The sequence below is a fragment of the Arachis duranensis genome, chromosome 7 (genome assembly GCF_000817695.3).
Source record: "Arachis duranensis cultivar V14167 chromosome 7, aradu.V14167.gnm2.J7QH, whole genome shotgun sequence".
Classification (NCBI taxonomy): Eukaryota; Viridiplantae; Streptophyta; class Magnoliopsida; order Fabales; family Fabaceae; genus Arachis; species Arachis duranensis.
Genome location: NC_029778.3, coordinates 37,856,728 through 37,884,331, shown reverse-complemented (window position 1 = coordinate 37,884,331; position 27,604 = coordinate 37,856,728). Strand labels below are relative to the sequence as shown.

General features: G+C 37.9%; 1 protein-coding gene across 3 annotated transcripts; it reads right to left on the bottom strand.

Moving 5' to 3' along the window:
* Nucleotides 1-2,466: 2,466 nt before the first annotated feature.
* Nucleotides 2,467-10,159, bottom strand: LOC107458527 (uncharacterized). Of its 3 annotated transcripts, XM_016076733.3 has the most exons (10): nt 9,927-10,153; nt 6,339-8,648; nt 5,893-6,104; nt 5,730-5,810; nt 4,935-5,087; nt 4,626-4,789; nt 4,113-4,260; nt 3,887-4,009; nt 3,484-3,571; nt 2,467-2,917 (listed from the first exon to the last, which is right to left on the bottom strand). In XM_016076733.3, the coding sequence occupies exons 2-10, from the start codon at nt 8,632-8,634 to the stop codon at nt 2,724-2,726; spliced, it is 3,459 nt and encodes a 1,152-aa protein (XP_015932219.1). In that variant the 5' UTR covers nt 8,635-8,648; nt 9,927-10,153; the 3' UTR covers nt 2,467-2,723. The 3 variants fall into 3 exon arrangements, with proteins under 3 accessions (XP_015932219.1, XP_020983395.1, XP_052107733.1); XM_021127736.2 differs by having other exon boundaries at nt 5,893-8,648; nt 10,035-10,159; XM_052251773.1 differs by having other exon boundaries at nt 5,893-8,648.
* Between the last annotated feature and the right edge of the window lie 17,445 nt (nt 10,160-27,604).

Genomic DNA, 27,604 nt, shown 5'->3' with positions numbered 1-27,604 from the left:
GATTTGAGTGCCAAAGTCACCAACTATACAATAGTGAAAGGGTGTTGTAGTAGAAAAATTCACATATAGAAGTATATATCCAATTATGTATGAAAAATAACAACAAAGTGTAATGGAACAATAAACTAACAAGAGTATTTGATTATGTAATATCAACAAATGAAGTAATAAAAGAATCAAGGTGCATAAGTGAGTTGCATCTCATCTACATCGAGCATCAATTAAGGACCCTGGAATGGGAGGAAGAAGTTTAATAATCAAGGAGGGTAGCAAGAAGAATAGAAGAATAGGAGATTTAGAGAATTGTCATGTGAAAAATTTAATTTTTACTAATAATTAATTTTAATATTTATTGTCTAAAAAAAGAGTTTAACATGCATACTCTTATATTTAATTAAGTGCTAGGTTTATTGTACAAATAAAAATAATTAATTTCATACTCATTATTTAAAATTAATATTTTTTCTTTATATGTAAATATAATTATTTATTAGTTTAAAAAAATTTATATTGATAGTTATAAAATTAACTCAAAACTAATTTTTTAACAGTAATTAAATTTTAATTTCAATTATAGTATTGGTATTCTTTCCAAATTATATGTAAAACATATTTGAAGAAAAGAGAAGAAAAAATATAGGTTGAAAAAATAAGCGATGAAAATCTGAAACTAAATAAAAAAAGAAACTAAAAAACATATGATATAATAATTATATTTTTCTATATGAATAATATTACATGATCACCTATTTTAATTATATTTTATTATAAATTTAATATGTACCTTATAATTTTATGAATTTATTTGAAGCTATATTATTTTATTAATATTATTTTTTGAAGAGAGAGAGAGAGAAAGAGAGAGAGAGAGATGTAGACAAGAAGAGCAAGAGAGAGCCAATTAATAATTTTCTTAGATATATTTTAGTTGTCAAACTAATACTAAAAATAACAAGTTATAAATAGAGTAGAAAAAGTAGAGAAGAAGAAAGGAAGAGAGTCCATTAATTTTAAAAAGAAAAATTCATCTCAATTGTATTGTAAAAAATGTCATGTTAATTGTCAAAGCAATAATATAAATAATATAAAAATATAAATATATTTGAATTTGAATTATATTTTTTATTTCATTTTAATTGCAATTAAAAAATATCGTATCGCACATTGATTGTTAAATTTAAATTTATAATTAGTCATTAGCAATAATGTCTAAGAGACAAAAATAGATGAAAGAGAGAGAAAAAGAAAGAGGAAAAAAGGAAAGAAGTTAATTTTGGAATAAAAAATTTCATTTTAATTGCAATAAAAAAATAACATATGACATATTTTGATTTTAGAATTAGTAATATATAATACATAAATTTCTTTGATTCATGTCATGGGAATTCGACTATATTTTCATGTTGGTTGTCAAAGACCTAACACAACCCTCTTTCTTTATCCGGGTTTGGGACCGGCTATGTACCTTAAGTCCATATCTTTTTACATTAGTCTTAGAAGTACTCACAAACCACATCTAAGAGCCTGTGCTATGGTGCATGCTTTTTGCCGATGATATCGTTCTTATGGGAGTCAAGAGAAGACCTAAATAAGAAGTTTGAGTTATGGAGAAAAGCTCTAGAAGTGTATGGTCTGCGCATAAGCCGTAGCAAGACGGAATATATGGAATGTAAGTTTAGTCTGAGAAGGAAAAACCCTAATATAGAGGTGAAGATGGGAGAAAACATCCTACGAAAAGTTAATAGTTTTAAGTATTTTGGGTGCATCATACAGGATAATGGGATTGAACAAAATGTAAATCATAGGATCCAAGCATGTTGGTCAAAATGGCGGAGTACATCTAGTTTTATATGCGACAAAAAAGTGCCTTTAAAACTAAAAGGTAAATTCTATCGCATCGTTATAAGACCAGCTATGTTTTATGGTACGGAGTGTTGGATGGCTAAAGGAGAGCACGAACATAAGTCGAGTGTGGCAGAGATGAAGATGTTGAGATAGATGAGTGGTCATACGCGATTAGATAAAATAAGGAACGAAGATATAATGGAAAGAGTTGGAATAGCACCTAATGTGAAAAAAATAGTTGAATCGCGTCTCAAGTGATTTGGACATGTGAGAAGAAGACCGATAGAACATCCAGTCAGGAGAATGGATGAGATGGAAGATGGACAAGGGACAAAAGGCAAAGGAAGATCTAAGAAGATCATCCATGAGATGGTCAAACGAGATCTACATGTAAACGGTCTCTCTGTAGACATAATACATGACAGAACACAATAGCGTCGTTTGATTCATGTAGTCAACCCCACTTAGTGAGACAAGACTTTGTTATATAATAAATAAATTTCTAATTATTAAAAAAAAAACTCGTTGTCAGAGAAGCCTTAACTTCTGGTATTGATGTTTCAATGACTGAAATTCTTTTAGTCTGGGAATGAACTCAAGGGTATGGAGAGGGGGTAGATGTAAATGAAAAATTCATTGTACATGTTAAATTATGCTAGCATCTGCCAAGAACCTTGGTCGAAGTTTGTAGCTGTTTTTTAATACTCTTACACTGTAATCCTTCCTCCCTTAAAATATAGAGAGAGGATTGCCGCTAGTGTAATATGCTTCCTTGGAGTACAGTACAATATAATACAATGAATAAAATTTTAACATTATCAAAGACAATATTTTGGTGTAAGAGTGGGGATCAAAGTCAGCATCAGTATCAACATGAATCACTTAGAAGCCTTGTGGCCCTGTGTTTTGGTTTGGCTAGCTGCTGCCGACATTACACGCAGCCGACTCGCAATTTCAGTGAAGGAAGGCCGAGCTGCAGGGTTAGGCGCCCAACATTGCTCCATCAGTGTTCTCCATTCATTATCACAATAACTTGGAATTGTTGGCCTCAATGTGTTATTCACAATTCCACCTGCATTGAAAGGTAGAACATTATTTGCCAATATGAAAAGAAGATTACATACATAATAGGTGGCAAAAGGGGTAAAATCTAGAAGAACTTTAAATAACCACAGGAATATCATCAATGTGAAAAGGTAGGTACAAACAACTTGACCCAATACTAAGAAAGTTCTTATCTTGTTCCTAATCCTCTGTATCTACAACTAATCATATATCTTTTGGCAAATTTGCTGTTAAAACCATTGTCGGCATACTTTTCTTTTTCATAAGGTATATGCTACTTATTTTCTAAACCTCGCCTAAATTAACCCTAAGGGTGTGTTCGGTCAGGTGTAAAAATGAGGCAGGAATTTTTCATAGATTAGCTCCATATGTGATCCAAAGACAGACACCCTTAGGGTGAAACTTTCATGATAAGTTCCATGTGTTATTTGGGTAATTTCCCCTGCAGTTTTACCATACAACTAAAACATCGTGTTGTTACTCAAATTGAAACATATTTCAAGAGGGTGCAACAAGACTCTCGTTCAGCTTCCAACACAGACAAGATAGAAGGAGCATAGGAATAGACCGTACCTATAATTGCACCATAGTGCATATTTGCATATGGCTCCTCGCCCGTTAGAATCTCCCATAATACAATGCCAAATGAAAACACGTCAACCTGCAAAACAAAATTAATATAGACTGCAAATTACTCCAACAAAGTGTTAAAGAAAAACAGAGATGCATAAAGAAATGAAAATTTTAATTTCAAGACACTGATTTCCAAAATTATTGAGGGGGAAAAATCCAACCCATTAAGAAGGCAAGATTTTCAAAATTATAATAATAATGAATAAATAGGACAACTCTCATGCATAAACATACCAAACGGAAGAGACCTTTGCTAAGTGAGATGATGACGATTTCATTAATTCATCATGTTTTTTGTAGAAAAAGTAGCTAATTAGTAATTAGAAACAAGTTAAAATCGAACCTTTTCTGAGACCTTGTTGCTGCTACCGTTCAGGAGCTCCGGTGCCATCCAGGGTAGAGTCCCCCGTACCCCACCAGACACCAATGTGTTTCGTTTGATTTTTGACAAGCCAAAATCACCAACCTGGGAAAGAAAATTTACGAGTCTTCTCAGCATTTCTACCAAATAATGAACAATGAATATTTTAAGTTCATAGAAAGTTGGACAAAATTCCCAGCATCGATACCTTGCATATTGGCCTTAAAGGATCTTTTAAGTTAACAAGCAAATTATCACATTTTAAGTCAAAATGCACAATATTCTTTGAGTGCAAATATTCCATTCCAAAAGCTGCATCCATTGCAATAATCAGTCTCTTGCGACGATCAAGATACCTACAATGAAAAATCATGCTCGGATCCTTAGAGCTAACTCCATTAGGAAAATATGGATTCATGACCATACATTGTATGATACCATAAACTCAACTAATTTTAGAAGATACAAAACTATAAAGCAACATTAATGGAAATGTAAATAGATGCCTTCACAATGTGACAGGAGTTGTTATTAGAACATGACATTTACATAAAATAAACAAAAATGCTGTATAAACGTTAACTGCAATAACACTGCATAATACTTTAACTAAAATTAATACAACGAATAAAGCCAATGCATCCCAGCCACTGTATATCTTTTAAAATAAAAATAAAAGAAAAAAAATTAGAAATACCAAAACTCTCCATCATTTGATTACCTATCCTTACGAAGTAATACATGCCTAAGGGAACCATCCACCATGAACTCTGTAACAGTGGCCATCGTTCCACCTGGTCCATCCTGGACTACACCATAAAATGCTACCACATTTGGATGATGAAGCTTGGAAAGAATGTCAGCTTCCCGCCAGAATTCTACAGTCTGAGAAACAAACCAAATATCATTTCAAATGTTCCTAAATATCTATCATTTATGACTGAAGCAATTTCAAATAAGTCTAGCAGACAGAAAGAAAAAACAACGGTAATCAACTACTATCAAATCCAACATAAATTTATTAAGTTACCAGTCTCTCTTGCTCAGATGAACGACCAGTGAAACAGCTTTTCTTTATTCTTTTAATTGCGACATCAGTTCCTCGCCATTTTCCATGATACACAGTCCCGAAGGTACCAGAACCCAGTTCCTTAAGCTCTTCAAGATCTTCATTCATTATTACCTACAAATTGCATAAGAACAAATGAACAATAAAATATATGAACTGGGAATGGGTCCCACCGTCCCAGCCAGTGTTCAACCAAGGCAATGAAATCATATATCCGAGGCCTTTGAATATTGCAAAGATAACGAAAGATCTAAATAATCAGAGAACTATACTTCAAATTCAAATGAGGCAGAAAAGGACCAGTGAAGATTTTGATTGAATTATCTGTAGAATTATCCTTATCCACATGTCAAAATATGTTTACTGCAACTTAATAACCATGCCTATCGCAACTAATTTTCATGATTACTACACTCACAACGTTGATTATATACAAACAACCAAATATCAGAAAATTTATTTTGAATCAACTTCTAAATGAGGATCAGAGGGAGGGAAATCCCATAGGTAAAGGTAACAGTAAAAGGAAACCTAATAAAATTATACAGGAAATCAACAAAAAGAAATTTAAATATAAATGGTTTGAACATGATTTTGGTTCACAATAGAGTAGTATAGCATCATTTTGATCCATGTAAAGACTGGCCTTATGGAAATTCTTTAACAAAACCATTTTTAATTACTGTCCGGCCAGACCCCCAAGAGAAATGTCACAGCAGAAAAGAAACATTTCACATTCAAGAATCAGCATCTTACCTGCACGCCACTCATATCAATATCCCCTAAAGAAGGATCAAGCGGAGGCAGAGCACTCTTTCTTGCTTCAACCAATGCATCCTAAGTTAAAGCAACAAGGACTTCTGTCAGCAGATAAGTATACTTAAAAAGATTTGGAAAACCAAAATAATTAAAACCACACCTCAAATTCTGATTCTTGTGCCCTTGCATTTTCCATCATAGCATCAAACTGCATACTTTCAGCGTCATTCAATTGGGAATGATCATAGTTTGACTCAGGAACAGCCGTTTCTGTTCCAATTCTTCCATCTAAATCATTCTGATATTTTTCTTCAGCTGCTAGAGGCGTAACATGTTGAGTTCTATTATCTTCTTCCACCTTTCCCATCTCACCTGAAAAACCATGATCCTGGTCAATAAGGGACACATTATCTAACCCTTCTTGTGCCAGTTTATGAAAATATGACCAATGTTTAGGTTCATGATTTTCCATGTTTATGCTTAGACCCACTCCATCTGAGGTTAAAGGATGCCGACCAGAGGAACTTTCTTCCAGTAAAGCTTTAGAATACATATCTGTAAGCAATTCACGGGGAAATCGATCATCAATATCAATAAGAATGTCACCTTGTCCTTCTTTGGAAACATTTGAAGGATAATGCTGTGAATCACCATTGGTCGTAGCATTCCCATTTACAGAAACAGGCAATCCTTGCACAACAGAATCATCCTTAGAGTCCTTCACAGAAACACCACCCCAATCGATATCTGGAAGATTTGATGCTGGATCCTCAAGCTGCTTAACAGAAGGAACCTGTTGCAAAGTAGTTAAGTCTGACTTACTGCCCTGCTTCTCACCAAGCAGGGCTTTGTTATGGTTATCCTTACTGTTAATTTCACTTTCCAACTTAAGAACGTTATCCTTATTTATTGCATCTATGCTTCCTTCACTATTTGCCAACACCTGCTTCAACTCGGGCTTTACATGCTCACTCAACTTTGACTTTAGCTGTCCGCTTGCATCAGGCAATTGCTTTTGATGTTTAACAGCCCCATTATCAATTGTATTGCCGTCTGATTGCAAGGGCTTTGCTACGACCTTCGAATACTCGGTTACATTAGACAGATTTCCATCATGCAAGTTTTCACCAGATTCTGTCAGTGATTCTGCCGGGTTAACTTCAGAAAGTAATTCTGACACATTAAACTGAGAACCATGTGCATCATCTGACTTTGAAGACCGATTCAGCAACTCTATTTGCTCCCTTGGAATTCTTTCTGAATAGTAAACTCTTTTGGGAAGAGGAGGAGGGTGAAGACAACTCAAGTCAACTGCATTGGAGTGAGAATCAACGTAAGTTGGACCAAAGGTGCTCCTAGAAGTAGACGAAGCCACTTCATCATCCTGAAGCTGGTCCTTTTTAGTTGGAGGCAATGAATACCCCTCTGGCACATTAACTGCAACTGATGCTTCAGGAAGATTATTTTTTGGGTAACCATCAAACAGTTGCACAGGAGCTGGAAGTGGTGTTTCTAATGAGAAAGCTTTCCCAGGGTCGCTTCCTTGTTGAATTGAAGTATTTGCCATCAGAGTTGTAGGTATTTCTGGACTTTGGACTTGTAATCCACTAGGTGGATAGATGTCATTCAAAACCCCTTGTGGATTAATAACCACCTGGGTAGTGGGCATTGTAATAGGAGTCTCTCCAACAACCGGCATATAAGCAGGATTAAGGCCATATTGACCTCTCACCTCCTCATGGTGCATCATTTGGTCACTGTGAAACAGAGGATAGGTTTCATAGGAATTTGGGGCCGTGGATAGCACTGGTTGCGAAGACTGACTATTCAAAGACAAGTCAAATTTGTTAGTCAAGGGAACATTGCTAACACCTTCAGATTCTACAGCAACTCTATTGGTCTCCCTCTCAATAGTTTGTCCATCCAATTCATGCACAACATCTGCTGAAAAGCCGACACCAATCAGGGTTGAGTTTCTCCTCGATCCCAAGTCCATTCCATTAACAGCAACAACATACTGGACCTCAGAATCATCCCCCATGCTACCAAGACCAAACTGAGCATCCTCCAAATCACTGATTGAGAACAAAAACATCCTAAGCTTCTGCGTTCCTTCTCTATCTTGTAGATGAGTGCATTCCTCCATCATATTCTGCAAATCCTCATCAGATGATACCGATACCAGAGCATCAAGATCTTCCCCAGGAAGCTGATACTTGATTACTTGAACCTGACTATAGATTAACAATGCTTTATGCATAAGCTCCTGCCAAGTAATGTCCTTTCTTATGCGAAGAATACGTGTATCACCTCCAACATACCTTAGCTTTCCATCACTAGGTCGTGGTAATATTCTACCACCAAAGCTGCAAAGAAACTTCATCATCAACAATGAGCTATCATAACCTCGAGAAGAGCCATATCTATGCACAAATTGTCTATTGTCTTGATTCAATGAAGTAGTTGGTATTGATCGAATGGACCCATAATTACTTCTGTCCCCATATATTGATGTGTTTATTTTATCAAACTCTTTTGGATATTTGTCAACCACTGAAAGCATAGAGATGTCTGATCCACTTCCAGATCCAGCATGACCAATGCCTAACATGCCTTGCAGCTCCATATATCCCGTTGTATAATTGGAATCACCAACATTTGAAAATACAGGTTTCCCAAGATTCACCCTATCTCTCATAAATTCAAGTGCAAATTCCTCACCCGTCTGAATGGAGTAATTAAGTACAGGTTTAACTTCTGATTTATTGAGGTCAGGTGGTCTTCTGTTAGTATTACTGCCATCCATACGGTCATGTGTTACTGAGTGTGATCCATGGTGGAATTCAGTTCTAGGTTCCATGCTATTGCTCATAAGAGTTCTCTGGAATCCTGACGGTTCCATCACAGCATCTTCCTCTATACATATAAAAAAAAAAAAAAACAACAACAACAACAACAAAAATGTTTAGAAATTTTAATAACATTGACCACTCTTTGTCATATAGAAATTTAAGAAGTATTATCTGCAACGGCAACATCGACCATATACTCCCTTCCCCCCAAAATGCAAATTTAAATGTAGAAGCAACAACCAGTAAACACCACAGCATTTAAGAGAAGAAGTTTAATATTTGTCAAGCTAGATAAAGAACAGCGGCAAAGCCATATATAATAGCACCCTGCAGCTTTAGCTAAAAGATATAAATGATGGATTTGGAGCAGTGAACTCATACTATTCGGTATAAAACTCTTATCAGTAAATTATTAAATTTGAAACTAAAACTATTGTTTTGACCTGCCTATTGTTTTGACCTGCTCATTAAAATTGGGATATAAATTATTTTAACAATTAAATCAAGTGGTTAGAGCTCATTAAAATGGAATTAAGTAGGTTTTATTTTATAAATAGGCAATTAAGTATGTCAAAATTAGTTCATTAATGTATAGGATTTGTCAAACAAAAGCAACCCGATCCATGAGAGGATACAAGTAAATTATAGCATTCCAAACACACAGATCAAATCACATCCGACGGTGTTTCTAATGCCCTTCCATGGTGCTAAAGGCTTCTGGCTGGAATAACCAGGCATCACTGAGATCTGCAGAGCCCGTGAAAACCTTGTTAAGTCCTCCAGTAAACTAAGCAAGTAACACGTCTAGTTCTGAAGCTATAAAATACTGTATCAACTTCTGAATACTTGCAAGCTCTGCATTCATTTAGCCTCTGAAGTTCAAATTCGAATGTTTTGAATTTCGTTTTTATCATAAGAACAATAAACTTAGAAAGCCAATTGCGCTAGGGCTCAATGAACTAGCTATCGTAGATTCAAAGTCAGAATTGCTAGTAACATCCAAGCATAGACCATTACAAAACACAATATCAAATCCAAACTTACAAAATAAACTAAGAACGAACTTAATTTATTAGATTTGGTCATAATCAAGATTAATCCTTAAACAGAAGAATCCATTCAACGCCACAAGATTAAAAATCTGGGGTTGTAACTTAAATATCCGAACCTCACAATAAAGTATACAAAAGAACAAAACCCAAAACAATATAAGGAAAGAAAATAATAATATTTTATCAAACATATAATGAAAGAACCTAAAAAGGGACATAATATGAAACTGAATCTTAGCTAGACGCTACTCAATAAGAGGAAAACAAGAAAAAGGACAAAACTTTCTTACCTAAATGCTCCAATTCGAAAGCTGAAGCTACGATTCAACTAGGGACCAAAGGGAAAGCTCCATTTTTGCATATGAAAAATGACAATTAAAGGGAAAACAGGAACTCACGTTTTCTTTTATTTTCTATTTCTTCTTCAAATGGTATTTGCACGCATCAAATTTCGCTTCACACACTGCGAATCAACTTGCACTTCGCTTCAAGTTCAATCCTTGCAGCTACAAAAGAAGGCGCTTTAGTCAACCGAGAAATAGTGAAATACCGTACCGGCCAAGTTCCTAAACTGCCCCGTCAAGTGTTAACCTAATGGTTCCTTTCAAGTTCTTATTTGATGAATATATAGACCAATTCTTTATTTCTTTTAGTACAGATGGAGGGAAAAATCTGCAAATGTAGATTTGTATTAGAGAAATATCTGATTAACAAGTGTTCGTTTAAAGTTTGAGGATCATTTAGTAGCAGTGGCACTATTGTCATCAGGAGCTAGTGGATGGTAGCGTGATTTTTGAGATTAAGAGGATTTGATTAAATTAATTAGAAGTTATGTCATTACTTATTAGTTGGGCGAATAAAGATCATTTATACTCATGAAAGATGAAAATGCTGACATTTGTATCTATGATAGTTTGAATCTAAACTTATATCCCTGACAAAAATGTTCTGACTTGGATCTGAGCTTGGTTCGTGAGAATCCGATCTTAGATGGCACTTCCACCCCCCAAACCCATATCTTAAGTGGATTTAAACGTTGATATATGAGAAGGGGGGAAGGTTGAACGCATCAAATCGAAACCCTAGGTAGCTTCCTCCTCCAATACAAACCATACCCCAGAAAATCGATGCTTGTTGAATCTCATTGAGTGTGAAGTACACCCACGGTCATAAAGAATTAGCTTGTAACCCCCGCAATGTCTTTCCGCAGATTTAACTCTGCTGCAAATGATGGTAGTCGCAGTAGTTCTTCAAGTTCGAAGAAGATGAAGGCGAAGAAGATGAAGGCGAAGAAGCTGGACGACAGATGCTTCTGTGGCAGAGAGGTTACGTTGATGGAGTCTGGCACGATGACGAACCCTAATAGATGGTTCATCAAATGTTCTCTATGGGCGGTAATGGCCAGACACTGTTGGAATTAAAGTGAGAAAGTTTTCTTTGAATTTAAGTTGACCAATGGGTGCATTTTTTGTTTTGTCAGACAAGAGACTGCAAATACTTTGTATGGGTTGATGAAATCGAAGAAGGATGGGAGGGCATAGTAAGATGTTTGGCCAAAAGACATTCGGAGACTTCTTATGCAAGGTATGATGATGGGTTCACTGTCACTGAACCTAGGGAAAATCAGCAAGCACCATCAATTTTGGCGAGAAAGATAGATAAATTTAGGGGTGAAATTAGAGGTGAAATTAGGGGAATTAGAGTGTTGCTTTTATGTATTTCGTAATGAAAATATAAAATTTGTATGGAGTTGGGGTCTTTTGTTAATCATGAGAGGGTGAACGTATTTCCTGATTTTGACATAAATAGTTTGAATCTGTTGCTGCCATGTAAGTTCCTTTTGATAAAGTTTATTGCCAGATACTTGGATATGCACATGAATCTCTGTTTTCTACTTAAAGAATCATAATTAAGCTGAATCTGTGACTTAGAAACCTGATGGTTGTGGTTATGAATTATAAAATCAGAAGAAGGTGTTGTTAGAATAATGATAATGTTAATGTTAACCATAAAAGAGTTGGGAACACTTATACATAGATGCTGCAACTTAAAGTATAACCTGAAAACCAGCATAACTAACTCAACAAATGGACTGACCATGAAAATGCATAACCAAAAAACATAGTTGATTACATCAAAAATAGCAAAACACATCAGAAAAACCGAAATAGCACTGTTGATTACACTAAAATAGTAAACTAAACCAATCAAAAACCAACCATAAGTAGTCTATAAGTAATGTTGATTACATCAAAATATCAAAACACAGTCAAAACAGAGCCTATGACATTGGTGTCAAGTTACTGCTCCCGCTCGAGACACCATATTTTGCTCCGCCTGATGCACCTCTCCTGCCTCGACCTCTTCCTTCACCTCTGCCTCTAATAGTTGTGCCTCGCCCTCTAGAATTTGCAGCCACACCAGGTGTTGGCATGAACTTCACGAACCGTATGGTTATCCCTGCACTAGCACCTTGCAGTGGATGAGGGGTTGTTTGAGAGTTGTGTGTGGACGAGGTTGTGGATGGATTCTTGGGAGATGGTGTAGTGCTTGTGGTGTATGTGCAGTCGGGGGGGTCGTTTGACACTTCTCCTTTTAGGTTGTCTTTTGGCTGCTCCATTGGTTGTTAGAGTCTGGGGCTGTGTGCTTGCTGGTGGTGGCATTGGGGGCGGTTGCTGGATTCCAAAGAACAACCAAATCTAATGTATGAGTGATTAAACAAGTGTAATTAAGGAATTGAATAAAGCAATGAAACTAACCTGTGCAGGTTGGGGTGTTGTGGAACCGTTTCCTACTTCAGTTGTTGCTGCTTCAGCCTCTGCAGCTTCTAATGTCTCCTCCCAGTACATTTCAGCCAGCATATCCTCATCCTCATCACTTGCAAGGACTTGGGGTGCAGCACTCCCTTCACCCATTGCTTCCTTTCTCTTCTTACAGCTTCTCTTGTTGTGACCAGCCTATGAAAAATAGGTACTAATTAAAATGTGTCACATGAATTTATAGAGCTGTAATAATTTACTAAACACACCTGGAGCCAATATTTGCATACAATGGTGCCAATCCTTCTCTTTGTTCTATGAGGGTCACTCTTGTCTTTAGGGGCATCATTTCTTTTGTCTCTCTTGGTTGAAGGTCTTCCGATTAGTTTTTTGTACCGTGGTGGCAGAATGGGTAGGGTGTCAAGGTGCTCCCAGAACTCTTGGCTTGGAACTGGACGCATTAAAGTCTGATATGCTGCATTATAAGCACCCATCGTGAGCTAGTTATGTGCATACTCTTCAGGTCTTCTATTTCGGTAAGCTAAAGCAGCACATGCATGTCTACAAGGTAGCCTAGTCAGTTGCCAGAGTCAACAATAGGTTCAGAGACATTGGCATCAGAGGGAGTGACTTGGTCTGAACCATCAGTGTAGGAAGGTTGCTGGTCATGCTCAATAGGATGGGAAGCTTCAGAGACATTTGCTTCAGGGGGAGGGATTGGATCTGTCCCATGAGTTTGGGATGGTTGCTGATCATACTCAAGAGGTGGCTGAAAAGGTTGGGACTGAGTTGATGGTGGTTCATCCGTTTGGACTGGTGTTAGAGGAGGTTGGGAAATCTTATTTGCTTCATGTGTTGCTGAAGGTGCTATTTTTGGTATCTGTTGGGGCACTGTCAAACTGTCTTCATTTTGGGCAACAACATCAGCTGGGTTGTTCTCTTGATAGGCCTCTTCCATGGGCTGGGTCTCACCACTTATTTGGGCCTGCTTCACAATTTAAACATTATTAGTTATCTCAGCATCGTCATCATCTTCCACTTATTCTTGGAGTCTTCTTTGGAGTTGGTACTATAAAAATCGTAACTAATCACCCGGTTAATTAAGTGATTAATTGCCCAAAGTAGATTCCAAAAAGTTAGAGAGAGAATCTGAAGATTTAAAGGTGATTTTTGGACTCAGTGGGTCTTTCTGAGTTAGAAATGTGCTTTTTGCGAAAAATCGTAAAAAACCGCAAACCGGCAATTAAACCGGTTCAAGTCTGTCCGGTACCGCACGAGAAAAGTGAAAACCGTCAAAAACCTTAGAAAAATATTAGAAGTTGAAAAACGGGCGTTAATTTTAAAGGTTTGGCCCAAAGTTGGGCTAAACGGGCTAAAAACGCTAACGGTTTGGAGCAGACCCAAGTTGGGCCCAAGCCCAACATATAAAAGGCTCATTAAGTGAACCAAACCAGCCACAACTCCATTAAACACACACACACATCAGAAAAGAAAAGAGGGAGAGGAGAAGAGAAAATACTATTCACTCTCCACTTCAACTTGCAATATCTTGAGCTACGGTGCTCCGATTTGCGTGCCGTCAGTGGCTACACGTTCCTTGTGAAGAACTCTACAAAATCCATATAAGAAACTGGTAAGAAAATCTTGAATCCCTCTCAGTTTTTCTCCTCAAAATTTTGGGTTTATAGGGTTTTTGATTAAATGAGTTTTTGTGATTTTGGATGTTTAGGTTTGCTCTAATCCTTGCTTAGCTTTGGATTCTTGCTATTAAATCTATGGGAGAAGGTAAGAACCACTAAACCCTTGTGAATTTATGTTTAATTAAAACCCTAGGTTGATTTGAGGTGATTTACATGTATCTAGTTTGATTACTGTGGCTTTAGGAGCTTTTGGAACTTAATTGTTCTTAGTGGAGTGGAATTGAAAGCTTGGATTGTGGTTGGAAGCTTGTTTGTGCTAATTTGGAGATTTGGTGCATATAGGGAATTGGCCAAGTTATGGTTTCGGTTTTCTTTATGTAGTATATAATATTCATGGACACTTAGGCTAGTGACCCATAGGATAGGTTTGAAAATTTTATGTTGTTGATGATTGTTTGTGTTGATGAGGTATAACAAATTGATGTTGTTGTTGTGGTTAAATGATGAAGTAGAGATATGATGGATGTTTATGAATGAGTATTGTTAAGTATTGAATTGAAATCATGGTTGGGTTGATGATGAGAATTAATGATGATATGATAATGATTGGTGGATATGTTGTATATGTTATGATTGAGATTTTGGATAATGAAATGTGAAAGAAAATGTGGTATGATTGAATGTAATATGATACAAAGGTCAATCTTGATGAAAAGTGGGGTTTTGAATGGTTTGGTATGGTTTTGGAAGGTGTATGGTAAGAGAATGAGGAAATTGTGAAGTTTGGTAATATTGGCTTTTTGGTAAACTTTGTTCGATCATAACTTTTGCCTCCACTTTCGAAATTGATTGAAATTTATTTAGAAATAAAGATATTTGAAAACCCTTTAAATCGATATAAAGTTTGCAAAATTTGGAATTTTATAGAGGAAGTTATGATCATTCAAAGTTGGTGTTAAAAATCTAAAATTTTGCAAAGTTGCAGAATTTCATGATTTCTGATATGTGCGGACACACACCCTTGTGCGGGTGCACACCCTGCAGAAATTTTGATCTGTGTGCGTTCTAGTTGCCGCGCTAGCATAGTTGTGCGCGCACATATCTAAGGGAAAATTTCAACCTGTGCGGACGCACAGGCCTATGCAGACGCACACGTTGGGAAGGCCATTCTGTTAGGGGCGCTGGCACAGGTTGTGCGAGTGAACAAATTATGTAAGTTTTGCCACCTGTGTGTACGCACACTCCTATGCGTACGCACACATTTTAAAATTTCCAGGTGCGCACGCACAGACCCCTGTGTGGCCGCACACGTCTTGTTTCTCAAATTTACTCGTTTTTCAACTAGTTTACCTTCCCAACAAAGTTGTAAGCTTTTATGACACCATTTTAAGACTTTTGGGCTTGGTTTTGAGTCTTAGCAAACGGAGGCCTAGGTTTCTGGGGGTTGAGGATGGTTTGATGTCATATGAAGGGTGTTGGATATAAGAGATGAGAAATTATGATTTGTTGATGTTCGGAAACTAAATTGTGAATGGACAGTGGTTGAGATAAGTTGGGGACTTGGATTGAGATGATGGATCTCTGTATACTGAAAATGCTTTTTGAAAACCACTGAAATAATGTTTTTACTGAGATTAAGAGACGCTATGCGCCCTGAAGAACGGAAGATTGATGGTTTAGAAGTTATAATAAATTCTCGTTGCAAGTATAGTTTCTAAACCAAGCAATCAACCTTTCTTACAAACGTTTTGGTTGTCACAAGTAACAAACCCCTAAATAAATTGATAACCGAAGTATTCAAATCTCGGATCGTCTTCTCAAGGAATTGCAGGGAGATATTCTTATTATTGGTTATGGAAAATAGTGTTTCTGGGGTTTAAAAAGGTTTTGAACAAGAGAGATGGATTGCAGAAATTAATAAATTAATAATAAAGAAATCTCTTGGCAAGGTATGAAAACTGAAAGTCTTAACCTAGTTATCCTTATTAATGGTGATGAGAATTATACTGTTGCTCCTACTAAGTCAACCTCTAACTATGAAGGTCAGTTAAGTGGACAAATTAATTTAATACCTAAAGTCCTAGTCAACTCCTTAAGGAAAGACTAGAGTTATAGGAATCTAAATTAATCAACAAGAATAATAATTATCAATCACGATGAGTTTGATAACTCAAAAGTTACCAATTAATCAACCAAAGCCAGTAGTAAATAATCCAAATTAAAAATATGGAAAAACAATCATGAGTCTGAAATACCTCAAATTATATTAATTAAGAAAATCAATCCCAACATGGAAAAGTTCATAAGCCAAATAGGCAACATAAGTAATACAAGCATTAAAGCATCTGAAAGTAAAAGAGAAATATAAAGTAAAAGGAATATTGAACCTGATGAAGAGTTGAAATGCTAAATCCTTTAAGAGGAATCCTAAATCCTAAGAGAGAGGAGAGAACCTCTCTCTCTAAAAACTACATCTAAAACCTAAAATTATGAGTAATGATTGAATGTCTGATTTTGCTCCACTCCTAGCCTCTAATCTGTGTTTTCTGGGCCGAGAACTGGGTTGAAATGCGGCCTAGAATCTGTGCCAGCGACTTCTGTAATTCTGCAGATCACGCACGTCACGCGGCCGTGTCATCCATGCGTTCGTGTCACTCAGCGTTTTTCGTACCACGCGTGCGCGTCGTCCATGCATTCGCGTCGTTCGTGCAGCTTCCAATCCGCGCGGTCGCGTCAGGCACGCGAGTGCGTCACTGTGATTTCTTCCATTTCGCGCAGTTGCGTGAGCCATGTGACTGCGTGACTTCTCGCTGGTCATCTCCTCAATTCCTTGTGTTCCTTCCGCTTTTGCACGCTTCCTCTTCATTCCTTATGCCATTCATGCCCTATGAAGCCTGAAACAATTAGCACATAGATCACGGCATCGAATGGTACGAAGGAAAATAAAAACATACAACCAAAAGGTCTTTAGGAAGCAAGTTTTCAATCATAGAATATTTTTAGGAAGGAATTGTAAATACATGGCAAATCATATCAATAAGTGGGCGAAGACTTGATAAAACCACACAATTAAATACAATATGAATCATAAAATAGTGGTTTATCAACCTCCCCACACTTAAACATTAGCATGTCCTCATGCTAAGCTCAAGAGAAGCTATAAAGGAGTGAAGACAGAATGGTAGGATGTATGAAATGCAACCTATCTATACGAATGTAACTAAATGCAAAATATTTCTACCTACTTGGTCAAGGTAAATAAATCTTTCAAGAACAGGCATGAACTGGATTTCACCAATTCAAATCATAAAAATGAAGTACAAATAACTTGCAAGAAGAAGATAGCTCATGAAAGCAGGGAACATAGAATTAAGCACTGAACAAATCAAACCAAACGTTTCCAAACCCACTTTCCCCACACATAATTTATGAGCACTCTCACTAGTCTAAGCTAATCAAGGATTCAGATTAAGGACATTTTGTTTTCCGCTTAGAGTTAGTGATTAGCTAAAGTAAAGAACAAGGGGTAAAATAGGCTCAACATTATTTGCAAAGGATAATAAAAGGTAAGGCCATATGGGTATGTAAGCTCAGTGAAACAAGGCCTCAATCATATAAGTGCATGCATACATCAAATAATGGAAATATAGAATTAAGCAAGACAAAGATCACAATTTTAGAGAGAAAAACACACACCAAAAATAAAATATTGGTTGGTAAAATGCAACCAATCAAGTAGGCTCAAAATCTCACTGGTTTTGTGTGTTCGAGCTCTAAATCATGTTCCAAAATAATATTTCTTCAAACAAGTTTGTCAAAAAGTTTTTAATTTAAATTAGTGAAATACTATAAAAAGTTTCTTGAAAAGGAAAATATTACTTCAACCAAGTAATGGTAATATATGCACAAAATCAAACAAACATGCAAATGCAACAACTAATTTAAACGTTGGTGTTGAGACAGGAAGGTACTAACCCACGGAGATCGGTATCGACCTTCCCACACTTAAAGAGTGCACCGTCCTCGGTGCATGCAAAGCTGTACAGGTGGGCGGGGGTTGTGGTTCCTCAGCTGGTGCTCTTAGTAGAGTCTTTCTCTTTACCCTTCCTGGTGGCCATCCTGAAAAGGGAGAAGAGAAAGGGACATGAAGTCAAAGGGATAGAGCAGAGAGGAGGGCAATATGAGTGATAATCATGCCAAAGTAAAGAAGAATGTCGTTAACACATGGTCGCGACTCCATGAAATTAGGACAACAATGGAAACAAGGCATGATAAATTGATGCAATTAGATGCAAGATGTTTATTGGCATGCTGGCAAAGGCATGAATAGCATACATCAAGCATTAAAAGCCATAATGTATTATTAGTCGTAAGAAACTAACAATAATGTTTGTATTGACAATGATATTCTATTAATAAAATAGTGGAAAGGGTTTTGTGAAAAATAGGCATTAGAGTAGAAGGATAGAATAATGAATAATGCATAATGCCATACGGGCTTTTTCACAAACACTTAGCATGCATGGTAAATAAAGTGTTAAATTGAACATGCAAGCAACCCTATAAAAAGCAATATATATTTGTCAAACAATTCCTTAATAATTCACAAGCAAAATATGGAAAATAATTACCCAAATAAACTTCCAACACCAAATAAAAGAAAAAGAAAGAAAAAGAAAGGAAGGAAGAAAGAAATAAGAAGGGAAAGAAAAGATTTAGATTTGAGGAAGAAAAGATAAGATATTTGGCTGATTTGGATAGGCTATGCGGTGCTGGTGATGCGGACGCGTGAGTGACGCGTTCGCACGGATAGCGCTTCTATGAAATGACACGGACGCGTCATCCACGCGGTCACGTGGATTGATTTGTGCTATTAGCGCGAGGGCAGCCTCGCAGTCGCGCAACTCTCTGTTTGAAACTCATATTGCCAAATCTTTGGGTGACGCGGTCACGTGGTTGACGCGATCGCGTGGATGGCCTAAATTTGAAAACGGCGCGGACACGTGGGGCACGCGTACGTGTGGCAGGGCTTGTGCTTCTAGCACGAGTCTAGCCCAATTCTAGCTCAACTTTCGGCCATACACCCTTTTTACGTCGATTTTGAGGCACGCATTCGCGTGGGTGACGCGGACGCGTGGGAGGTGTTTTTCCCACATGACGCGGACGCGTCATCGACGCGGTCACGTGAACTAATTTGTGCCAAAAGCACACCTCCAGCCGTGCTTTTGCGTGACTCTCTGTTCAATTTTGTTTTCTTCCCAACGCACCTATGACGCGGACGCGTCGGCGACGCTGGCGCGTCGCGTGCGAAAATTTTTTTTGTTTTTATTTTATTTTATTTTATTTTTTATGCAGTATGCATAATACAAAATGCAATGAATGTTATGCAGAAATTTCAGGTTCAAACAAAATTCAAAAACAGACTAAAATGAAAAAGGGACGATCATACCATGGTGGGTTGTCTCCCACCTAGCACTTTTAGTTAAAGTCCTTAAGTTGGACATTTGATGAGCTCCTTGTCATGGTGGCTTATGCTTGTACTGATCCAGGAATCTCCACCAATGTTTGGAATTCCAACAGCCTCCGGGGTCCCAAACGAGGCATGTAAAGCCCTTAGGTGAGTTCAAACAGGCTTCAAGGCTCCCGGGGTGTTGAATGTCAGAACAAACTCCAGGATCCCAAACTTTTCTTCTACACCCGTCTTTGTTTTGATCTACATTTTTCCAGCCGGGTGGTAAGTAATCTGAATTCTCACTGCAGTGACCAAACAGCTTCTGAGATCCATTCAATTGAACTTGACACCAATTCTTGCGCCTCAAATTGAAGTGTGAAACCTCATTGAATCTTGCATACCAGGGCTAAGTGCGAGTCATTCCCCTTTTTCTCTTAAAGCCGCAAAGAGCTCTAAGATGGTTATCTATTTCAAGCAAACCATATTCAAGTGGAAAATTGAAGATAAAGGTCAAGGATTTTACCCACTTGAAGTTTGTGTTGGGTGGTAATGGCCTTGGGATAGGTGTTTCCAGTGGTTCTGCAAGCGCTACTCCCTTGTGGTCATCTGTGAGTTCCTCCACTTCTTTGCAAATTTCTTCCATTTCAACCATGTCTTGATCAAAGTCATCGATATCTTCCTCATCACTTGAGTCATAATTGAGAGGTTGAGAAAAGTTTACCTCTGCATCATCTTCGTATTCACTTGGGGAAGATTCTTGTATCCCAAAGAATTCACTTGCGGATGTAAGTTCATTACTAAGAGGACTTGACTTGGGATTTTCATTCTCAAGAAAACTTGCGTCTTGGGTTATTTCATCCAATTCCTCATAGGATGCCTGCTTTGGGAGTTGTGCACTATCCTCCTTAGCATCAATTGTAACGTCTTCGATGGAATTCTCCACAACTCTGGATTTTGGCGGAGGTTTGCATCTCCTAAATCTTCAACCAACTCTTCTTTTTCTATAATGACAGCTTCCTCTACTTGTTCTAGTACGGGGTTATGCTCTATACTGTCCACTGGAGTTTCTAGTGTCTCCTTCATGCTACGTTCTTCATTAAATTCTCCACATAAAGCCATGGGAGTTTGTTGAGTGTCTGAACGTCTGGAAGATAATTGATTTATTGCTTGCTCCAGTTGATGAAGGGTTGCATAAAATTGGTCTACTAATTCTTCGAAGCGAACCTGTGATTCCTGGCTTGATGGATATGGACATGGTGCATAGAGGAGTGGTGTTTCTTGGGAGTAATTGGATTGGCGTTGGGGTAGATAAGGATCATACGGTGGCGAATGGTGAAAAGAAGCTTGTGAATGTGGTGGTTCGCAGTTATATTGAGAGGATGGTCTCTGAGCATAGGGTGGGGCTTGTTGGTAGCTACAAGGGGGTCCACCATATCTATCAGCTTGGTATGCATTGTAGAATGGTCTTTGTCCATGATATATAGAAGGGTATTGTTGCCTAAAGGGTTGATCAGATCCTCTTGGCTCTATCCATCTTTGATTGCTTTAACCGTGATGCATAGTCCTGTGATAGCTTCCATTCCTTTCAACAAAAGTAGAACCAAACTCAAAGTGAGAGGGGTGAGAATTCATAGTAGTTATCAGAAATAAGAAGGGAGAACAAAAACAAAAAAACAAGTAAAAGAAAAATATTTACAATAACCAATAATAAGGCACACGTTTGCAATTCTCTGGCAACGGCACCATTTTGAAGAATGGAAGATTGATGGTTTAGAAGTTATAATAAATTCTCGTTGCAAGTATAGTTTCTAAACTAAGCAATCAACCTTTCTTACAAACGTTTTGGTTGTCACAAGTAACAAACCCCTAAATAAATTGATAACCGAAGTATTCAAACCTCGGGTCGTCTTCTCAAGGAATTGCAGGGAAGTGTTCTTATTATTGGTTATGAAAAATAGTGTTTTTGGGGTTTAAAAAGGTTTTGAACAAGAGAGATGGATTGCAGAAATTAATAAATTAATAATGAAGAAATCTCTTGGCAAGGTATGAAAACTGGAAGTCCTATCCTAGTTATCCTTATCAATGGTGATGAGAATTATACTGTTGCTCCCACTAAGTCAACCTCTAACTATGAAGGTCAGTTAAGTGGACATAATTAATCAACTAAAGCCAATAGTAAATAATAAGGAAAAACAATCATGAGTCTGAAATACTTCAAATTATATTAATTAAGAAAATCAATCCCAACATGGAAAAGTTCATAAGCCAAATAGGCAACATAAGTAATACAAGCATTAAAGCATCTGAAAGTAAAAGAGAAATATAAAGTAAAAGAAATATTGAACCTGATGAAGAGTCAAAATCCTAAATCCTTTAAGAGGAATCCTAATCCTAAATCCTAAGAGAGAGGAGAGAACCTCTCTCTAAAAACTACATCTAAAACATAAAATTGTGAGTAATGATTGAATGTCTGATTCTGCTCCACTCCTAGCCTCTAATCTATGTTTTCTGGACCGAGAACTGGGTTGAAAGAGGCCCAGAATCTGTGCCAGTGACTTCTATAATTTTGCAGATTGCGCACGTCACGCGGCCGCGTCGTCCACGATGAGCGGATAATTTATACGCTTTTTGGCATTGTTTTTAGTATGTTTTCAGTACATTTTAGTTAGTTTTTAGCATGTTTTTATTAATTTTTAGTTAAAATTCACTTTTCTGGGCTTTACTATGAGTTTGTGTGTTTTTCTGTGATTTCAGGTATTTTCTGGCTAAAATTGAGGGACCTGAGCAAAAATCTGATTCAGAGGCTGAAAAGGACTGCAGATGCTGTTGGATTCTGACCTCCCTGCACTCGAAGTGAATTTTTTGGAGCTACAGAAACCCAATTGGCGCGCTCTTAATTGCGTTGGAAAGTAGACATCCTGGGCTTTCCAGCAATGTATAATAGTCCATACTTTTCTCGAGATTTGATGGCCCAAACCGGCGTTGCAAATCAGCTTCAGAATTCCCGGCGTTTAACGCCGGAACTGGCACAAAAATTGTAGTTAAACGCCCAAACTGGCACAAAAGCTGGCGTTTAACTCCAAAAAATTATCTACACATGAAAGCTTCAATGCTCAGCCCAAGCACACACCAAGTGGACCCCGGAAGTGGATTTTTACGTCATTTACTCATTTCTGTATACCCTAGGTTACTAGTTCACTATTAATAGGACCTTTTGATATTGTATCTCTACCTCATGACACTTTACACGTTTCTCATTGTATCTTCTACGGCATGAGTCTCTAAACCCCATGGTTAGGGGTGAGGAGCTCTACTGTGTCTTGATGGATTAATGCAATTACTACTGTTTTTCATTCAATCACGCTTGCTTCTATTCTAAGATATCACTTGCTCCTAAACTTGATGAATGTGATGATCCGTGACACTCATCATCATTCTCACCTATGAACGTGTGCCAGACAACCACCTCTGTTCTACCTTAGATTGAGTAGATATCTCTTGGATTCTTTAATCAGAATCTTCGTGGTATAAGCTAGAATTGATGGCGGCATTCAAGAGAATCCGGAAGGTCTAAACCTTGTCTGTGGTATTCTGAGTAGGATTCAATGATTGAATGACTGTGACAAGCTTCAAACTTCTGAAGGCTGGGCGTTAGTGACAGACGCAAAAAGAATCACTGGATTCTATTCCAACCTGATTGAGAACCGACAGATGATTAGCCGTGCTGTGACAGAGCGCGTTGAACATTTTCACTGAGAGGATGGGAGGTAGCCATTGACAATGGTGAAACCCTACATACAGCTTGCCATGGAAGGAGCCTTGCGTGCATGAAGAAGAAGTCAGTAGGAAAGCAGAGATTCAGAAGATAGAGCATCTCCAAAACCTCAACCTGTTCTCCATTACTGCAAAACAAGTACTTATTTTATGTTCTTTTACTTTTCACAATTAAACCTGATAATTATTGATATCCTGACTAAGAGTTACAAGATAACCATAGCTTGCTTCAAGCCGACAATCTCCGTGGGATCGACCTTTACTCACGTAAGGTATTACTTGGACGACCCAGTGCACTTGCTGGTTTGTTGTGCAGAGTTGCAAAAGTGTGATTACAATTTTGTGCACCAAGTTTTTGGCGCCGTTGCCGGGGATTGTTCGAGTTTGGATAACTGACGGTTTATCTTGTTGCTTAGATTAGGACTGTTTTATTTTTGTTGGTTTAGAGTCTTTTATTTGAGTTTAGTTTCATATTTTAAGTTTGGTGTCAATTGCATGCCTTTGTTTTCTTTTAATTTTTCGAATTTGCATGTTCTTAGCCCTTTCTTAATCTTTAAAAATTCTTAGTTTGGTGTCTTCTTTGTGTTTTCCTTTAAAATTTTCGAAAATTTGTGTTTGATTTTGTAAGAATTTTAAGTTTGGTGTCATTTTGTTGTTTTTCTCTTTCCTCATTTTAAAAATCAAATATTTTTCAAAATAATTTTCAATCATATCTTTTCAATTGCTAACTCCAAAATCTTTTTTATTAATTAATTGATTTAGTTTTTAATTTGCTTTGATCTTATTTTCTTTTAGTTTTCGAAATTTGCTTTTATTTCCCATTTGTTTTATTTTATTATTTTCGGTCAAATAAAAAAAATTTATACTTTACTTGTGAATCATTATCATATTCCCTTTCTCCATCATGGACCTAAGTGGAATTGAGCAGTCCAGAAGGACTCTGGGTTCATATGCTAACCCCATTACAGCTGCATATGGGAGTAGCATCTGTATACCTCCCATCAAAGCAAACAGCTTTGAGCTAAATCCTCAACTCATTATCATGGTGCAGCAAAATTGCCAGTATTCCAGTCTTCCACAGGAAGAACCTACTGAGTTTCTGGCACAATTCTTACAAATTACTGACACAGTTCGTGATAAAGAGGTGGATCAGGATGTCTACAGACTATTACTGTTTCCATTTGCTGTAAAAGATCAAGCTAAGAGGTGGTTGAATAACCAACCTACAGCAAGCATAAAGACATGGAGACAGTTATCAGACAAATTCCTGAATCAATTTTACCCTCCAAAAAGGATGACACAGCTAATGCTGGACATCCAAGGCTTTAAACAAGAGGATAATGAATCCCTTTATAATGACTGGGAGAGGTATAGAGGTATGCTAAGAAAATGCCCCTCTGAAATGTTTTCAGAGTGGGTACAGTTAGACATCTTCTACTATGGGCTTACAGAAAAAGCTCAGATGTCTTTAGACCACTCAGCTGGTGGATCTATACACATGAGGAAGACAATTGAAGANNNGATGCCAAGCAGTTCAACTGAGGAGTGGGAAGACATTGAATAACACTGCTCAAAGTAGCAAAAAGCCAAGAAAGGAACAATTGACAGAGGATAACCAAACCACTGCCCAAAATCCCTCTGAGGACAGTAAGAGTCCAGAGAGGAATACTCCTGGCGTTCAAACGCCAGAAAAAGGGGAAAAGCTGGCGTTAAACGCCCATTCCTTGCCCAGTTCTGGCGTTCAAACGCCAGAAAAGGGGGAAAAGTTGGTGTTAAACGCGCATTCCTCACCCAATCCTGGCGTTCAAGCGCCAATGAGAAATCAGACACCTGAGAGTGCTGATAGTAACCCCTCTAAAAAGGCTTCTCCAACCACCTTTGTAAGGAATAAACCTGCAGCAACTAAGGTTGAAGAATATAAAGCCAAGATGCCTTATCCTCAGAAACTCCGCCAAGCGGAACAGGATAAGCAATTTGCCCGCTTTGTAGACTATCTAAGGACTCTTGAAATAAAGATTCCGTTTGCAGAGGCACTTGAGCAAAATACCTTCTTATGCTAAGTTTATGAAAGAGAACTTAAGTCATAAGAAGGATTGGAGAGAAACTGAAAAAGTGTTTCTCACTGAAGAATGCAGTGCAGTCATTCTGAAAAGCTTACCAGAAAAGCTTCAAGATTCAGGAAGCTTTATGATACCATGCACATTAGAAGGTGCTTGCACCAAGACAGCCCTGTGTGACCTTGGAGCAAGTATCAATCTAATACCTGCATCCACTATCAGAAAGCTTGGGTTGACTGAAGAAGTCAGACCAACCCGGATATGTCTCCAACTTGCTGATGGCTCCATTAAATATCCATCAGGCATAATTGAGGACATGATTGTCAAGTTTGGGCCATTCGCCTTTCCAACTGACCTTGTAGTGCTGGAAATGGAGGAGCACAGGAGTGCAACTCTCATCCTAGGAAGACCTTTCCTAGCAACTGGACGAACTCTTATTGATGTACAAAAAGGGAAAGTAACCCTGAGAGTCAATGAGGATGAGTTCAAGTTGAATGCGGTAAAAGCTATGCAGCATCCAGACACACCAACATCAAATGACTGCATGAGCGCTGACATTATTGACTCTTTGGTGGAAGAGATCAATATGACTGAAAGTCTAGCATCAGAGCTAGAGGACATCTTTAAAGATGTTCAGCCTGATTAGGAGGAACCAGAGGAAATAAAAGAATTTTTGAAAATTTCTCAGGAAGAGGATAAGCCTCCCAAACCTGATCTCAAACCACTACCACCATCCCTGAAGTATGTATTTCTGGGAGAGGGTGACACTTTTCCAGTGATCATAAGCTCTGCTTTAAATCCACAGAAAGATGAAGCACTAATTCAAGTGCTAAGGACACACAAGACAGCGCTTGGGTGGTCCATAAGTGATCTTAAGGGCATTAGCCCAGCTAGATGCATGCAGATCTTAAGGGCATTAGCCCAGCCAAATGCATGCAGAAGATCCTATTGGAGGATGATGCTAAGCCAATGGTTCAACCACAAAGGCGGCAAAATCCAGCCATGAAGGAGGTGGTGCAGAAAGAGGTCACTAAATTACTAGAGGCTGGGATTATTTATCCTATTTCTGATAGCCTCTGGGTGAGCCCTGTCCAAGTTATCCCCAAAAAGGGAGACATGACAGTGGTTCATAATGAAAAGAATGAACTGGTTCCTACAAGAACAGTTACAGGGTGGCGTATGTGTATTGACTACAGAAGGCTCAATACAGTCACCAGAAAGGATCATTTTCCTTTACCATTCATAGACCAGATGCTAGAGAGACTAGCAGGTCATGAATACTACTGCTTTTTGGATGGCTATTCAGGTTACAACCAAATTGCAGTAGATCCTCAGGACCAAGAGAAAATTACAACCAAATTGCAGTAGATCCTCAGGACCAAGAGAAAATAGCATTTACATGTCCTTCTGGAGTATTTGCCTCAGAAGAATACCTTTTAGTCTGTGTAATGCACCTGCAACTTTTCAGAGATGCATGCTATCCATCTTCTCTGATATGGTGGAGAAGTTCCTGGAAGTCTTCATGGATGACTTCTCAGTAAATGGAGACTCATTCAGCTCCTGTCTTAACCACCTAGCACTTGTCCTGAAAAGGTGCCAAGAGACTAACCTGGTCTTAAACTGGGAAAAAAGTCACTTTATGGTGACTGAAGGAATTGTCCTTGGGCACAAAATTTTAAGCAAGGGAATAGAGGTGGATAAAGCAAAGGTAGAGGTAATTGAAAAATTACCACCACCTGCCAATGTTAAGGCAATCAGAAGCTTTTTGGGGCATGCAGGATTCTACAGAAGGTTTATAAAGGATTTTTCAAAAATTACAAAACCTCTAAGCAACCTGCTAGCTGCTGACACACCATTTGTGTTTGACACACAGTGTCTGCAGGCATTTGAGACCCTGAAAGCCAAGCTGGTCACAGCACCAGTCATCTCTGCACCAGACTGGACATTGCCATTCGAACTAATGTGTGATGCCAGAGACCATGCCATTGGTGCAGTGTTGGGACAAAGGCATAACAAACTTCTGCACGTCATTTATTATGCTAGCCGTGTTCTAAATGACGCACAAAAGAATTACACAACCACAGAAAAAGAGTTACTTGCAGTGGTTTATGCCATTGACAAGTTTAGATCCTATTTGGTAGGGTCAAAAGTGATTGTGTACACTGATCATGCTGCTCTTAAATACTTACTCACAAATCAGGATTCAAAACCCAGGCTCATAAGGTGGGTGCTGCTTCTGCAAGAGTTTGATATAGAAATAAGAGACAGAAAAGGGACAGAGAACCA